General features: G+C 40.5%; 2 protein-coding genes across 2 annotated transcripts; both read right to left on the bottom strand.

The window, feature by feature from the left end:
* Positions 1 to 289: 289 nt before the first annotated feature.
* On the bottom strand, positions 290 to 1,924 carry LOC141008683 (E3 ubiquitin-protein ligase TRIM21-like). Its single transcript, XM_073481133.1, has one exon. It carries the CDS (start codon positions 1,922 to 1,924, stop codon positions 290 to 292), a length of 1,635 nt encoding a protein of 544 aa, XP_073337234.1.
* Positions 1,925 to 3,175: 1,251 nt separating this feature from the next.
* Positions 3,176 to 13,939, bottom strand: glt8d2 (glycosyltransferase 8 domain containing 2). Its single transcript, XM_073480836.1, has 9 exons — positions 13,365 to 13,939; positions 11,351 to 11,443; positions 10,526 to 10,727; positions 9,404 to 9,521; positions 9,155 to 9,239; positions 8,774 to 8,886; positions 8,231 to 8,397; positions 3,706 to 3,818; positions 3,176 to 3,533 (listed from the first exon to the last, which is right to left on the bottom strand). Exons 1-9 carry the CDS (start codon positions 13,381 to 13,383, stop codon positions 3,355 to 3,357), a joined length of 1,089 nt encoding a protein of 362 aa, XP_073336937.1. The 5' UTR covers positions 13,384 to 13,939; the 3' UTR covers positions 3,176 to 3,354.
* Positions 13,940 to 15,749: the final 1,810 nt, after the last annotated feature.

Below are 15,749 nucleotides of genomic sequence, written 5' to 3'. Positions count from 1 at the left end.
AACGAAGACAGATTCTGCAACTGCATGGCTTATTTCTCATTTAAAATGTCTTCAGAAACACATTTCGCTGAGCTATTTTTGTAATATAAGAGAAAGTTTTCAAATCCCAGAGCACGTCTCATGGGTCGCGTTCATCCAGTCAGGTGCAGCCAGTGAGTGTTTGCATGGTTCTCGGAGGATGTTGCCTGTTCTGGTCAGGCGCGCATAGCTGGGAAGCGTTGCGTGCCCTCAAAATGACTCCCCTGTGGACACATACCTTCAGGTGACAGTGACTCCTGTTATGCGTAGCCTATTCAGTGTGATTGATGGAACAAATGATTAGGGGACTGGAGTTTTTACCATCGCAGTTATGACAGGGACTGAAATATGGGTAGAGTTTCTCAGTGAAGTTACAGTCAGTGAAGGAGTAAATGAGAGCTGCGGCATCTATTTCATAAAAGGAGACCAGACCCTCCTCATAATCCACAAACACCCCCACCTTCTGAGGCTTCGACTTCAGAGAGAGGTGAACCGATGATCCAGCAACTTCATACCCATTTTCATTCGCCAAGCGTACACACCAAAAGCCATTCGCGGGGGTCCATGTGATGTCGCCTGTTCTGCTGATAGACTCTCTGCCCACTCCTAAAATCCAGTTAGTCTTCCCTTTAACTTGAACTTCATAGTAAAACCTTCCTGAAGAGAAACTCTGCTTTCCTAGAACAGATGAACATAAAAATCTCTTTTGGCTGTCTGGGAGATTCTGTCTCACATCCCCATGATTGACTTGCTTCCCATCATCAGACAGGATGAGATAGTGATTTGCTGTTTCAGGATCAAGAGTCACATCCACTGCGTACTGCTGGACCCTCTTTAGTTCAACATGAACACACTGCCTCTCAATCTCTTGACTGAGTGTCTCTTCCAGCTGAGCCATAGTGCTCCTTATAGGTCTCTCATGTGATGAGTGAACCCTGAACTCAGTCCAGTCCTTGGTGGGTGGAACCGTGTTCAAGGATGGGAAGCTTTGGAGGAACTGGAGGTGGTCATCATTGTGTGAGAGCTGCTCCAGCTCAGCAATTCTCTTCGTCAGCTTAAGGATTTCCTCTTCCAGCTCTTTGACGAAGCCTTCAGCCTGTTCTTCTGTTGTTTTCTGCTTCTCTTGAATCATTTCAATGCGCTCAGCCAGACTCCTCTGAACAGACTGGATCAGAGCAGTGAAGACCTGAACACTGTCAGCTGTCTCTCTGTCCGCATCTTCCTTGCTGAGCTTCACTGACTGTTTGATCTGCTCAATCTTCAGTCGTCTCTCCTGGATCATCTGCTGAACTTCAGCCTCTGTCTTTCCCAGCTCTGCTTTCCTCCCATCACATTCTTCGATCAGAGGAATAATATGATGAAGCTTGTGATCCGACTCAGTACAGAACTGACACACACACATCTGGTCAGTTTTACAGAACAGCTCCAGAGGTCTCTCATGCTTTGTACACACCCTACCTTCCAGGTTCTCCACAGGATCGATCAGTTTGTGTCTTCTCAGACCTGTGATTCTGTGATGAGGTTCCAGGTGAGTCTCACAGTAGGAGGCCAAACACACCAGGCAGGACTTCAGGGCCTTCAGTTTGGTTTTGCTGCAGACGTCACACAGAACATCTCCTGTGTTGGCATGTTGTTCCTCTGAGCTGCAGTTACTTTTATTTTGAACTGACAGCCTGAACTGAGAAACAATCTCAGATATGAAAGTGTTGACATACAGCACTGGTCTCCTGTCAAAACTTTTATCACACATGGGACATTTACACTGGACATTAATGTTCCAGTGTTCTGTGATGCAGTTCTTGCAGAAGTTGTGTCCACATGGTACAGTGACTGGCTCAGTGAACACATCCAGACAGATGGCACACAGAAAGTAATCTTCAGAGAGGAGACTGCTGGCTGCTGCCATGTCTAAAAACGAAAGTGAAAGTGTGAAATAAGAACACTGAAATGAAAGACAGTATTACAATGTATGCAAAACACATGTTGAAATGGACAACGTGAGTGTCAAGAGATGCAGGCAGTCCATCCGCAGTAGACCCATTTAGTACTGACACGTGAAAACTAAAAAACCTACTGTGTCTGTAAATGACCACGTCTCCAATGTAGCAGTTCTCACAATGCAGTGACAGAAAAAATGTCAGACTTTTTTGGCATTGTTGCCTTTGAGTATTCCCTCTTCCCTGTTAATTCATTTTGACTATCACTTCAAATACAGTGCAATACAATATATAATCAATTGTACTTACTAGTTGTACTCAGAAGGCTCTGTTGTACTGCTGACCTGAAGGCCTGAAGATGTTTGTTTGTTGAGAGAGAATGATTCCTCTTGACTGCAGCAGTGCTGTTGCTCTGACTTAGTTTCATTTTTGTTTGCTCCAAAGCATGTGACAGTGAATCACTCCGCCCTTCTCACCGTTGCTCAACCCCCCTCATGCAGGTGAGCTCAGCTGGCCATCTTCTGTAACCTCTTTGCAATTTGGAGGTGATCAGAGATACTTTACCACAAGATGAGCTCTACAAGCACCATGTTGGTGGACTTGCCAAAACTGTGTGTGTTTGATTCTGGGACACTTTGTGTGGTCGCTGGGTGGCACATAATAGCAGTGATATATTAACATAGAAGCAAGCTTCTTTTTCTCTTCTTCTTTTTTCCTGTGTCCATGTACAATAATGCTAACAATATAAACGATAATGTCCTCATCCTTAATTTTATTGAATTAATGTGCAAGTAACTCTTGTTTTTTTTGTTCATCTGCAAGAATAAGACTGGAGGGGGATTTTAAGTAAAAAAAATAAAATTAAAGATTTTTAAATCGTAATCAAGTACCCCCCAATTAAATGGTTAGTTTCACCCGTGTAGTTATCACAGCCATTTTAATCACTATCAGTAATATATCCTTAGTAGCAACACAACACAGTTGCCTCAAAGCTTTATATGCCATATTGGAAATATAGATGCACCAGTAAAGAGAAGAAAAAAGTGAAAATGTGAAAATTTATTTCAGGTTAGCATAGAAATGCATTTTCTGGCTAATCTTGCTAAACACAAATGACATAAATGATCACTGAGTTTTTCACTTTGAACAAATTCCTACAAGTACAATTCTAATAGCCTAACAGTCATTTGTCACGTGCTGCAGACAACAGATTCGTCTTTAACAAACATAGAGAACACACTCTGTTTCTGATACAATGTTTGAACATTGTTTCATTTTCTGTATTAAATTCACTGTAAGATTTCCTATCACACCTTCCATTATTGATCACGTACATAAGTCCTGAACTTCACATGCTTCATATCCCCCTGTGGCTCAGACATGGTGCGTTCCACAGACCTCAGCTGTCTCTCTCAGGTCGTACCAAGGAGAACCTTTCAGATGGGTCTGGGATGAACCACTTCTCCCACAGATCCAAGTGAACAGCAGGGTAATTCCATGGTTTAAACGGACCGTTCCAGTGCAGCAGGCGTGCCTCCTGGAGGAAAGTCTCTGAATAGCGGGCATCTGGACTCCAGCCTGGACAAACAGGGAGCCTTTTTGAAATTGACCCGACAGTAGAAGTAGAGCTATACTATTTTAGGTCTTTCTCAATGTTTCTAAGTAGCAGAGTTATTGATGCCGCTTACTTTTAACATTTGGGAAACAATATTGAAGTTCTTCTGTATGTGATCAGGTGTGGTGAGCTTACCCAGGTGTCTGACATGCCATAGTGGGTCCAGTGTTGTGTATTTGTCATGAAACACTATAAGCATGGGTGGGGTTGCCACACCTCCGGCCATGGCACTGCTGTATATGTTCTGCCTGCAGGTGGAGAGGAGGAAAAGGGTTTCTGAGGGTTACAGGCAGATGTTTCTACTGCTCCAACAGTTACATATATTTAAGTGACAGTCCACATACAAGAAATGAAGTAGGTCTAGGTGCTTGACACTGAAACCAGCCAACACACAATAAGAAGAGAGACAGAACAATATAATAACATTACAATAAATTAAGGATGGAATTAACTGCTAAGCAGGGCCGTAGCTTCCACTGAGGCCACTGAGGTCATGTCCTCTGTATTTTTTCTGGGTCTTAATACATATATATATTTGGTAAGACTTTATAATATCTATCATATGATTACAATAAACAATTATATATAATAACTGCAAATCTATAGTTAATTAAACTTTATTTACAGTTATTTTACTGTTAACAAGCAATACAAATGCTTTATAAACAACTTATTAGCAATTGTTTATTGGAAAGTTGCAATTGATGTCCATAATAATAAATACTGTGGTTCATTTATAAACATTATTTGGATGAGTTGCAACTGATGTTTTGAACTTTTACAATTACTTAATAAATGTTTTATGAACCATGTTATTGTTTCTTCACAGTAAAATTACTGAACTATAAATGTACTATTTATTACTGATGGTTATGATAAAGTGTTAACCATGTGAATGCTCTTATTTTACACATTTTAGATTAATATTCAAATGTTATTTATCCGTCCTTCTTTATTCTTGCAGTATGGTAGGTGTATGTATGTATATATTTGTAAATATTGAGTAATTTTTACCATCCTTGTGTCTGTTTTTATATTGTGTGTTATTGTGAGTTTTGTGATTTTTATGTGAATTGCTACTGCGACAGTGAAATTTCTCTCGTGGATTAATAAAGTAATCACTTGTCACTTATCTTCTTCTTCCTCTGTCAGAATTTGAGTCCAATTTTCATCTATGTGCTGGCACTGATATTATTTCCTAAGCGATTATTGGTCCTGTCAAAATGCAGAGAAATGCACAGATTTATACTTTAGTCTTCAAAATGTTGACCATGTATGGGTGGGGGGCAGGACCTCAGTATTTCTAAAATCCTGGCTATGGCCTGTTTAAAAGTGGCTCAACACATTGTGTCATGTGTTCAGCTCAAGTTCAGTCTGTAGTAGATTAAGTGTTGCTAATTAAGGGCTGCATGGTTGGTGCTTAGCTGTCCTGCCTGTAGAAAGCCACCAGATGTCACTGTGTACTCCTTAGCTTGATTCAGAACTAGAGCATTGTGGTGATCTGTGTGCGTATTGAATTGAAAGTGTTGTCTTTCCTCTTTGTTGGCTTCTGTGTCCTGACCGACACTCAGTGGCGAGTGTCATTTATCCAACCATCTTAAGACAGAGCTTTGAACCGTAAGTTACAAAAACACCAAGTTAACTGTGCAGAATGGACCAAACAGTGGACAACACCCAAAATCTTCTTCCGTCATTGTAAGTATTTTGACTGTTGACAATTCTGCAGAAATTGTTGTCTTAAGTAGAGAAAGAAAATTGAATACAGGTATATCACATATTGATTGTAAGTTAATGTGGATTATGGCTGCTACTTTTATTATCTATATTATCCATCAATTATTCTGTTTATTTTGTAGTCAATTAAATATCAAAAAGTTGTGAAAAATGCCAGGTGTAAACAGCAAATTCTCAAATTTGAGCAAATGTTTGGATGTTTTTTCTTGATAAATGAAATCATTGTTCAAATATACACCTATATGGGTTAGTAATTAAAGCAGTTAATTAAACAACTTCATCACACTTCTTATGTCAGAAGTCTTAAGAAATAGGAGAAAGAAACCAAAAAGAGGGAGAAGAAGGACAGACATTGTCAGGACAAAGAAGGAGAACATCGAGTGAGAGAAGGAGAGGATGAGGAGAGAATAAGTCTGGACAAAAAGGTGACATACAGAACGGAGGCCAAGGTTCTATTCGATCTTAAGGGTACACAAATCTACCTTGACTGGTAATTACTAGGAGGGCAGAAATCATCCAAGCCCTGAGCAACTATCAACTAATCAATTTATGTCATCATGTTGATCTTACTGTTGATGTTGTCACTTTCAGGAGACCATTCTCAAGAGAAGGAGTACCAAATAAGGGACAAGCTTTACAAAAGGAGTGAGCTCTTTCCCTCATATTGCACTACACAAGGGATCATAAGGCAGCTCGATGAGCAGCAAAGCCGGTTGCGCGAGGAGATTGAGGGTATGGAACAGGGAGAGACAGAGGTTTCTGACACAGAGGTAGGCCAGAGCACTCCAAAAAAGTCAAAATTTCCTAGGTTGAGCATTACTATCCGAAGCAGTTGGGCAAAAAACCCATTCGGCATGAACAAGAATGCGAAACCCCTGAAGGAGCTCTATAAGTGACTAAACTAAAGAACATTGCAACCACCTACATCACAGAACAATCATTTAAAAGCCAACCTTACCTAAACAAACCCAATCTTACTCAACCCAACCCTGCCTTAACCCATCCAATCCAAATCCATCCAATCTGAAGCCATTCAATCCTAATCCATCCAATCTGTACCCATCCAATCCGAACCCATTCAATCCTAATCCAATCCTAACCCATCCAATCCTAACCCATCCAATCCGAACCCATCCAATCTGTACCCATCCAATCCGAACCCATTCAATCCTAATCCGATCCTAACCCATCCAATCCGAACCCATCTGATCCTTGCCAATGTGCACTACCTCAGTGACCTCTGCAGGACAGAGGGCAGAGCCTCCCCTGATTCCTCCAGCACTTCCTCCTCTGCAGCCCTCTGTTGCCTGTCAAATGCTCTCTCCACTGCCTGACTGTGTCTGCAGTCGAGGTCAGTGTGGACGACGCCCTGCCTCGCACTCCTCCGTCAACAGCTGTTTGCAACAGCCCGTTCTTGGCCTCCCTGAGCTCATCCTGTGCAGCCACAGAAGCTACCGTCCTCTGAGCCAGCTAACACATGTAAAATACATGTAGTCCTCCTCTGCTGTAAAAAGCCTGGACAAAGCACTGCCTCTCCTTCCTCACTCTTCAGATGGTTCAGCAGAACCTGTTCGTGACCTTCAGCCCCTACTGTACCACCTTCTTCCTCTGCGGTTCCTCCAGTCTGCTGATTCATGATTGATCAGCCCTCTTGCCTCTCAGCTGACCTTGCCTTAAAAATGGCGGTGTAAGTAGCTCTCCTTCCCTGCTGCACAAACCCTGAGAAAAAAAGCTCTCTAAGCTTCACCCTAACTCAAGTCCTTCTGGTCTTCCGATCCATGTCTTGGGACCCACAGATGAAGTCGTTCATTATGGATTTCAAAATGGACTCTGAACTGAACTCTGTTTCCCAGAATTCCCGAGTCTGATCCACCATCTTGGACCTGAGTCCAACCCTTCGATCAGCCATCATGTAGTCCCTTTTGATCAGCCATTTTATTTGTAATCTTCCTTTGTCCATGCTGTGCAGCGTGGTGCTTTGAACCCTAGCCACCATTTTGCTTTTGTTCTTCCAGACACACACACACACACACACACACACACACACACACACACACACACACACACACACACACGTACATGTTCTTTGTGTTTAAATAAAAGACTTTTGAACCTTCATGCTGTCTATTTAATATTGTTAAATTTTTGTGGCCTCCTCGAAATCCTCCTGTCCCTGGAAAACGCTGAAGTTCTCGCCTGCTGACTGCAACTGAAAGTCTGTTTTGTTGAAAAATGCTCTCAATGCCCTTTTAATAAACCTACTGTATATGATACAAAACACATGAAATGAATGGTGCTTTTGTTGTTTCTTAGTATTGAGAGAAACTACATTAAAAAAAAGTAACAAAGATAATATGTGTGGTGTTGTTTACATTTTCAAAGTTCATTTACGTTAAGATTAGCCTACAGGAGAAAAAAGTTATACATCCTACTGGATTTTTTCCCACTTCATTTTTATCAAGTCATTATAAGGGACTAAACAGCCTATCTGTTAAAGCATAATTCCATTCCATTTCTTTGATACATGACCGCTGAACATACATTAACGTAAATGTTATGTATGTTTTGAATCTTGTAACCTTGCATTTACGAACAAGTACCAGATGAAGGACGCCCCAATACATTTTCAGCGTAAAACACAGGCTCCTATTTTCTAAATAGGATTCTGCAATGAGGAATTGAAATTTGCATATAGTTGTTTTGTTTTCATATTGTTATCAATTACTGTATTGTTTTTGTACAAGACAATGTCCTCAGAAAGCAATTATCAAAGCCAGTCAGTGTTTAAATTTCACAAGGGCTTCATCTTTGAGCTGGAGTTTATTCGCAGTCTGTTCACCCTGCTGAAATAAACTGACTTTAAACCTTGAGCCTGCTGCAAAGTGCAACATGAGGTTTTCCAGAAACTGCTGGGCATTGTGCGTACCTGAAATTCTCCTCCATCCATTTCTCCAGCTGTTTGGTGATCTTCTGTTTCTTCCATTCGTTCATATCTGCCACAAACACTCCAGGGTTGAAAGAGCAGTCTCGAGGGTGGATGCCGAGATCCCTAACTACCTGTTTCCTGTAGTCCAGGTAGCCCATGTAGGTTGTCTATGGGACAAGCTCAGACGAGAAAACGGCATATTTCAAAGACCAAATCTTTTAAAAGTTTACTATAAAAATAGACTGAATCAACGGGAATACTATCTTCATTCCATGTAAGAGACCATGTAATCCAGAGTTTAAAATAAATGCATTAGTTATACATTTTCCAGGAGTGCACACTGAAGTTGAATGATGCAGTAAGGATACAGTACATGTATGTACAAGCTAAAGGCAAAAAGCAAACCAATCCCCATCATTTGTGAGCAGATCCATGACTGCCTTTCTTCCACATTTGGTTTTCAGACAAAAGTTTATTGTATTGCCTTCACACACTGGCAGGCTAATACACAAAGTGGCATGAGAAAAGATATAAAAAATGCACCTGCATGCCGATGCTGCGCACCATCTCATGAGTGGAGGGCAGGTCGCAGTCAGTGGCGAAAGCCGCAGCGTGACCTGGCTTCAACTTGACATTAAACAGATCCTCGATGTTGCCTGAAAAGCATAGAAAGCCTTTAAAGTGGTAAAATACACGCACACACTCTACCTGTAACAGCAATATTGCCCTCTGTATTAAATATTAGGTTGGATATGTGTATTTTCACACTTTTTTTATGCCATCTTTTTTCTTTAATCTCTTATTTTATTTATTTATTATTTTACATCCAACTCCAACGCATTAATTGGACCAACATTTAACCTGAAGGATACACGTTATGAAATATGAAATCTTTTCACATGGATTACATCATCACATACGTACCCTGCACAATGACATCATCGTCTAAGTATATCACCCTCTTATGGCTGATGTCAAGCAGAGGTAGGTAAAAGCGCACAAAGTTGAGCTGCAAAACAAAAGTTAAGTTATTTCAACTCTTTGAAACAGTAACTCTAAATCTAGATTGTGGGGAAGCACGAATGCTTACTTTCAACTTTTGCAATTGAGAGCTGTGTATGTATAAGGTACTGTATGTATCGATACATAAACAAAACCAAAGCTAGAACTCACTGGATGTAACAGATCAGGTCGAGAAGAATCTGGCTTCACCTTTCCTTGTAGAACCATGGGGTTAAATTCCAGTATCTTATACTTGATGCTTTTTAGTTTAGTCTTCTCTATATACTGCCTGGGAAGATCCAAGAAAATGAGATTAGGTCTATAAACATGAATGTCATCATGATACGCTATGATCCTGGAATGGAACAATTACAAATTCAGTGCATTTGCAGTATAAGAGGAAAAATCTATTTAAGGCTTAAAATGATCATTTCATGCATCTATAAAAGATAGGGGTGTGCATCTCTCCCTCATAAGACCCTTCGATATGAATCTAGATACATGAATTGATGACACTGGATCTCCATGAGCAGGGTCTCTCTGAGCTGGATCTGTCTGCATTGGACCTCACTGAACTGGATGTCCCTGACTGTCTGTAGCCTCTGCTTCCTAGTAATAATCAGTGTATAAAATCACACCTATCATTATAACAATCAGACAAATCTTTACTGCCGATAACAAACTCAAAAGTTGGAGTTGTGGCTGAGTTGTGGCTGGAAAAGGTGTTTAATCTCTATGTCTTTGTCTTGCGTGTTCTTGCTAGTGCTAGCTTCACTAGCATCTTTGTCGTCTGCACAGGTTTCATCATGCTGTCTCACTAGGTGAACGCTAAGTTGTCGTGCTACCACTGTACTACAGAGCTTACAAACAGCCTGCTTTTTGTCCAACTGTCCGACCTTCTTATAAAATCCAAATCTCTTCCAGACTTTTGATTTTACATTTGACGGTGCATTGTAAATTTTGTTGCCGTTGTCGGACATGTTGCTTTTGTTTCCTTGGCATCGCTAGGCTAACAATTCTAAGGCGCATCTTGCGAGAGTCTCGCGCTGACATTTGAACTTTTACGAGAGTTCGAAGACGCTGTGAGGAAGTAGCAGCATAGCAGCTTCACTCAACCAATTCATAACTTTAAAATCGGCCATCGGCTGGTTGACAGTACATTTAGACCGATCCAGAGGTCCACATATTGGTGTAGTCGCATCTTTCACTTTAAAACCGATTTCCGATTCATATCGGTTAATTCTTACACCTCTAATAAAAGAGTAATGTTTACAGTGGAAACAAGTGACAAACCTCGTCAGTTTCACAGCATCACGGAGAGTAACAATATAGAAGAACACACTGGCGTCTGTGTTGCTAGAGACGCTGTTGATGGTTGCCATGGTTGCACCCACGCGCTCCTCAGATGCGCAGATAATGACGGGGACGACATTATCCGCCTCTGGCACTCTCACTGCAGGAACTCGTGCTGCGCTGCCAACGCTCCTCCAGTGATCTGAGAGGAATCAGTGGTTGAAGGTCGAGGATTGTCTTTGTGCAAAGTATGGTACAACACGTTCTATGAGTGTTTTTTCTACTCATTATTATTTTAGAAGTTTAATAGCTGTCACAACTTTCAATAACTGCATTAAAGTCAAATTAGATGAAAGTCACAAAACACTCATGACACCTACCATTTGCTCTGAGATTTCTTAGAAAAAAGACTCACGTTACTGTTTTTCTTTTTATGAAATATATATAACATAATCTATAAATTACTATTATTCTTTTTTAAAAGCCTCAACAATTTGCTAAAACAGCTGGATTATGTGAGTTTTAGCAAATATTACTCAAAGAAGAGATTTGTTGGGGACTATTTTCAATGGTGGATTAATCTACATTTGGTACTCTAATGAGTACTCATGGCAGCAGGCAGATGAGTAGATTCTGGACAACAATTAAACTATGGCACAGAGGAATAACATATATTAGGTTTTAGTAGAATACAGTTTTCCTGTGTTTTGGTCTTTGAAAGTTGAAAGTAAACAAAATATAAAACATTGCCAGACTTGTCCTTTAATATTTTGACACAGCTTAACTTGCTCTATAAAGATGTGAATAAAATCTGTGTGGATGTACCTGGGTGTTTGGGCCGAGTAGAAGCTCTGAGTAGTGTACTGTGCAGGAGGAGACACACCATCAGCACCAGCAGCACCAGGAGGACCCGGTTAACTGAAACAGAAAGGACAGAGTCAGTCTGTCAGCCATACAGTCAGTGTTTGTACATGCACATAAAGTAGCTTAAATCCAATCAGATTGTAACAGTCAACTCAATATGTGGTGTACAAGCAGTCTTGCTGTTTGTTGTCCAAGTCTCCAGATATACTGTACAACATATACTGTATACTCAACCAAAAATAAACATCAGTAGGATATATATTTATTTTTTTATTGTTATTGATCAATCTCCTGTCTTTTGTTCAATTATTTAATCTAGAAAGTGTCAAATAAAAATGAAAAACTCCCATCACAGTATCACAGATCGTAAGGGGACGTCTTCATAATGCCTGTTTTGTTGGAACAACAGTCCAAAACCTGAAGACATTAAATTATAAATAGTGAAAAGCAGCAAATGCAACCAGGTCAGATTGTTTATTCAGTTTGTTCAGTCATGAAAATTAACAGAGTTTGTTCATTTAGTTTGTTTAGGGATAGAAAAATCAGTCAGTGACCTTTACGGCAGCTACAAGAAACTTTCAGTTTGGTTGATTCTGGCGGCCCCTGTGGCGAAAGCTGAATGAACACCACTGCCTTGTGTCGTGAATTCTTAATCAAGCTAGCGTGTCATTTGTTCTGGAAGAAAATGAAAGAAAGATGCAACATATTTTTAATACTATTGTCCTTTTTAAACACAGCTGTTTGCAGGCTGCATGGCTTGTGGCTATGTAATTAATAACTAGGATATGACAATGGTGAAACAAAGTTAACTTTGCTGTACCACCAGACTACAGGGCAGCACTCGTTTGTCAAATGTATCGATTCATCACTCTGACACAATTTATTTTTTTCATTTTATGACTTAACCAACCTGAATAAAAGATGTTAAAAGGTAAAAATACACCTACCAACACATCTAATTAATTAATTAATTAATTAATTATTATTATTATTTTTTATCTGTACTTAAACAGAAAAGTAACAATTTGTGGATTTACGGGGAGACTGTGAGCAGGGAGAAACAGCTAGCCCTGCTAGCTCATAAAAAGATGTGAAGGCACAGATTTAACAATTAAACAAAGCTTATTAGAAAGCTTTAGATGTGTTGTTGATAGGTGTTTTATTAACTCTACACAGCAGCTAGTCATTTCCCCCTGCTTCCAGTCTTTGTGCAAAGCTAGGCTACATGCAAGCTACACACTGCTGTTCTCACATTCACAGCAAGAAAAAAATATTTCTTTAAAAAACGTATCAAAATTGTTGATTAATTTTCTGCTGATTAACTCTGTGATTATTTTAACACTGAACATTAGCATGAAAAGCTGTGTTTGACTGTAATGTTTCCTTCACAATGGGTATATCTCTAAAGTGTGACTCTTTCCACCAGCTGTCTGTCAAGCAGACAAGAGAGAAGGAGAATCAAATACCCATATGCAACCAGTTACAAGCCACTGTTAACATTTTCGGTGCCTATTCGGGTGCCATTACTTATTATGCACAGCATGCTACCTGAGCAGCTCAAGGATTGCCTTAGGTTGACTTAAGCCACCGCAGATGTTAGTTTTTGTTAGTCAAGCTTAATTTTGGTAGGAAAGTCTTTTGCATTCTGTTTGCATTGCTGTTCACACACTGGATGTAACTCCTTACAGCCTGTCATCTGGTTACCTCATCACACCCTCCCCCAGCACACACATGCATTTGGCACACGTGACCGGAGGATGGGTGCTTTCCAAGAGGGAAATTTGGGGGTTCCTTTATTGGCAACAGCTGCACCAGCTAAACCTCCTATTTTACACCAAATGAAGCTGCTTCTAAACCTGACAGTGTTAAACCACAAGTATAGCTGAGTCTCTTAGTGTTACTGCCCATCAGCAGGAGCAGAAGACAGACATGTACATGTATATCACTTGAGATCATTGAGAGTGGGAACACTTACTTTTTCTCAGGAGAGCCATATTTCATGTTTGCTTCCAGCGACATCTGCAAACACACACGCAAAGAAAGAGTAAGAGAGCGCTATCAAGTCACTGAAGAGAAGTTCATTTATATGATGTATGGAGGGTTGAATATTAACACTGAAACCTGGCAACCCTGCCTTCACAGTCTCTGATAATAAGAAAGATGTCGGACCTCATTTTCTTTTGTGTGAATGTAGAGAAGAGGACAAACCCCTCCCAAATCATGGCTAAGTGTAAACATTGCTTAAGAATGTGGTCTCTCCTGCAGAGATCTGTGTGCCAGCCGAGGACGTCATCACTGTAGGATGTCTGAGGTAACTGGGTGACTAAGTTTTACGAGAGTTGTACCTCTTAGCTGTGAGTTGTTCAGAGGAAAAGAGCCATGAGCCCCTGGTGAAGAACAGTGGAAAATCTGAAAAACTACTGAAACCTTGAGATTAAACCTCAAGAACGCATAATCCAACAAAGTAGCTTTTCGAAAATATCAATTTCAACAGATCCTATGTTGTGTTTTCAATATAAATACAAGATTATTGAAGTTCTCAATAAAGTTCCACAGCTGAACAGTAGGGGGGCACGTAAGCCACACTTCACTTACATTTATACACCGATCAGCCAGAACATGAAAACCACTGACAGCTGAAGTGTATAACAATCATCATCTCATTACAATGCAACATTCTGCTGGACGCGAACCTCCCACTCAAACACTGTCACAGACCAAGTGCACCCCTCGATGTCAGGACAATGCACCCTGCCACACTGCAAAAACTGCTCAGGAAAGAGCTCTGGTTGCTGACCTGGCCTCCAAATTGCCCAGATCCCAATACAGTTGAGCATCCATGGGACGTCCATCAACAAGTCCGATCCATGGAGGCCCCACCTCGCAGCCTACAGAACTCAAAGGATCTGCCAACAATGCCCTAGTGTTAGAAACCACAGGACGACCCCAGAGGTCCTGTGTCCATGCCTTGACGGGTTCGAGCCAAGTCTGATCTGTGATTGGGCCTCCATGGATCGGACTTGTTCAGAGATGTCTCACGAATGCTCAATCAGGTTGGGATCTGGGGAGTTCGGAGGCCGGGTCAACACCTGAAGCTCTTTGTCATGTTCACATACTGACACATACTCTTACATACAAGTATTTTCTCATGTGCAAAAACACACTCTTCTCTCACATATTTATATTTTCATTCTCACACTTACACACATACAATATATTCATAAAATACACAAAATACATTTGAACTCTTACATACAGTATAATCACTCTACTCACATACATACTGTTGCCATCACATCTATAAAAAGTTACCCTCTTTTTTGCAGTACTTTACTTTAAGTGGCAAAGGAAGTTCCTTCTAAGTCAAAATGTTTGTCTCAAACCAAGAAGCACTCATATTACACTGCGGTGGAATAGCATTTCTGGAGCTTCAGAGCAAAACAGCATTGCAGCATTCTCCTAAACAGCTGAAGTAGACGGGGATAAAAAAAAAATAAAAAAAGACAAAATGTCTCCAGACTTGTCTGGTGTTTTCCAAGTCTCCAGAAGCTGGAGGTCCCAAATTGATTTGAAAAGATGTTATTTACATCCCTTCTTAAAAGCTGAAAGCATTAGCTTTGTCTGAAGAGGGTGCATGAGCTTGACTGGACGTCAAGGGTGAAAATAACGTCTTTTCACATCAATTCAGGATCTCAGGGTCTCCGGAGACATGGATTACCTTGAAAGAGCTGTATGGAGCCTGTTATGGTTTTTCTGGTTTGTTTTTAGCGTTTTGAAACAAGTCCCCATCTACCTCAGCTGTTTAGTAGAATGCTGCCACTCTGTTTTGCTGTGAAATGTTTTGTGGACTACGAAACTTCACACAACTTTCACCTGCATGGGGTAGACTGGATAATGACTGAATTTTCATTTTTGGGTGAACTTTTCCTTTAACACAAACATAAATTTAAATATAAACGCACATACAGAAATATATTTTGTGACAAATATTTTACATACCGACGTATGTGACTGTGACAAACATGTCACATACGTACATTATGTGCCATATGATCTGACCTGGAGTACACTCACTGAGGCCTGAAGCCAGGAGACACTGAATGACACATGTGGCTGTATTTTGTCCAAAATCTTCCACCACTTCCTTCCTTCCTGGTGCCAGGGCTTGATCAAGGGAACTATTTGCCTCACAGCCATTGAAGCATTTATATAGAAAAGCTACGCAATGAATGAAAAAAATGCACATTTCGGCTGTCTCACAGCTTAACAAGCCTTCTCAAAATGTATCCCCTTCTCTATCACCTCCTCTTAGAATCAATAAGGATCAACTGGTTTCATTGACCTCATCATTTGGTGTTGG

The sequence above is a fragment of the Pagrus major genome, chromosome 14, assembly GCF_040436345.1.
Source record: "Pagrus major chromosome 14, Pma_NU_1.0".
NCBI classification, from domain to species: Eukaryota; Metazoa; Chordata; class Actinopteri; order Spariformes; family Sparidae; genus Pagrus; species Pagrus major.
This window is presented reverse-complemented; position numbering and strand designations above follow the sequence as displayed.

Bases quoted from the DNA above. Each gene is read 5' to 3' on its own strand.
- LOC141008683 (XM_073481133.1), bottom strand. From the start codon at position 1,924: ATGGCAGCAGCCAGCAGTCTCCTCTCTGAAGATTACTTTCTGTGTGCC.
- glt8d2 (XM_073480836.1), bottom strand. The intron at 9,240-9,403 runs GTGAGTTCTAGC...TTTGTTTTGCAG, and splicing joins GACCTGATCTGTTACATCCA to CTCAACTTTGTGCGCTTTTA. The intron at 8,398-8,773 runs GTGCATTTTTTA...CTTGTCCCATAG, and splicing joins TGCGCAGCATCGGCATGCAG to ACAACCTACATGGGCTACCT.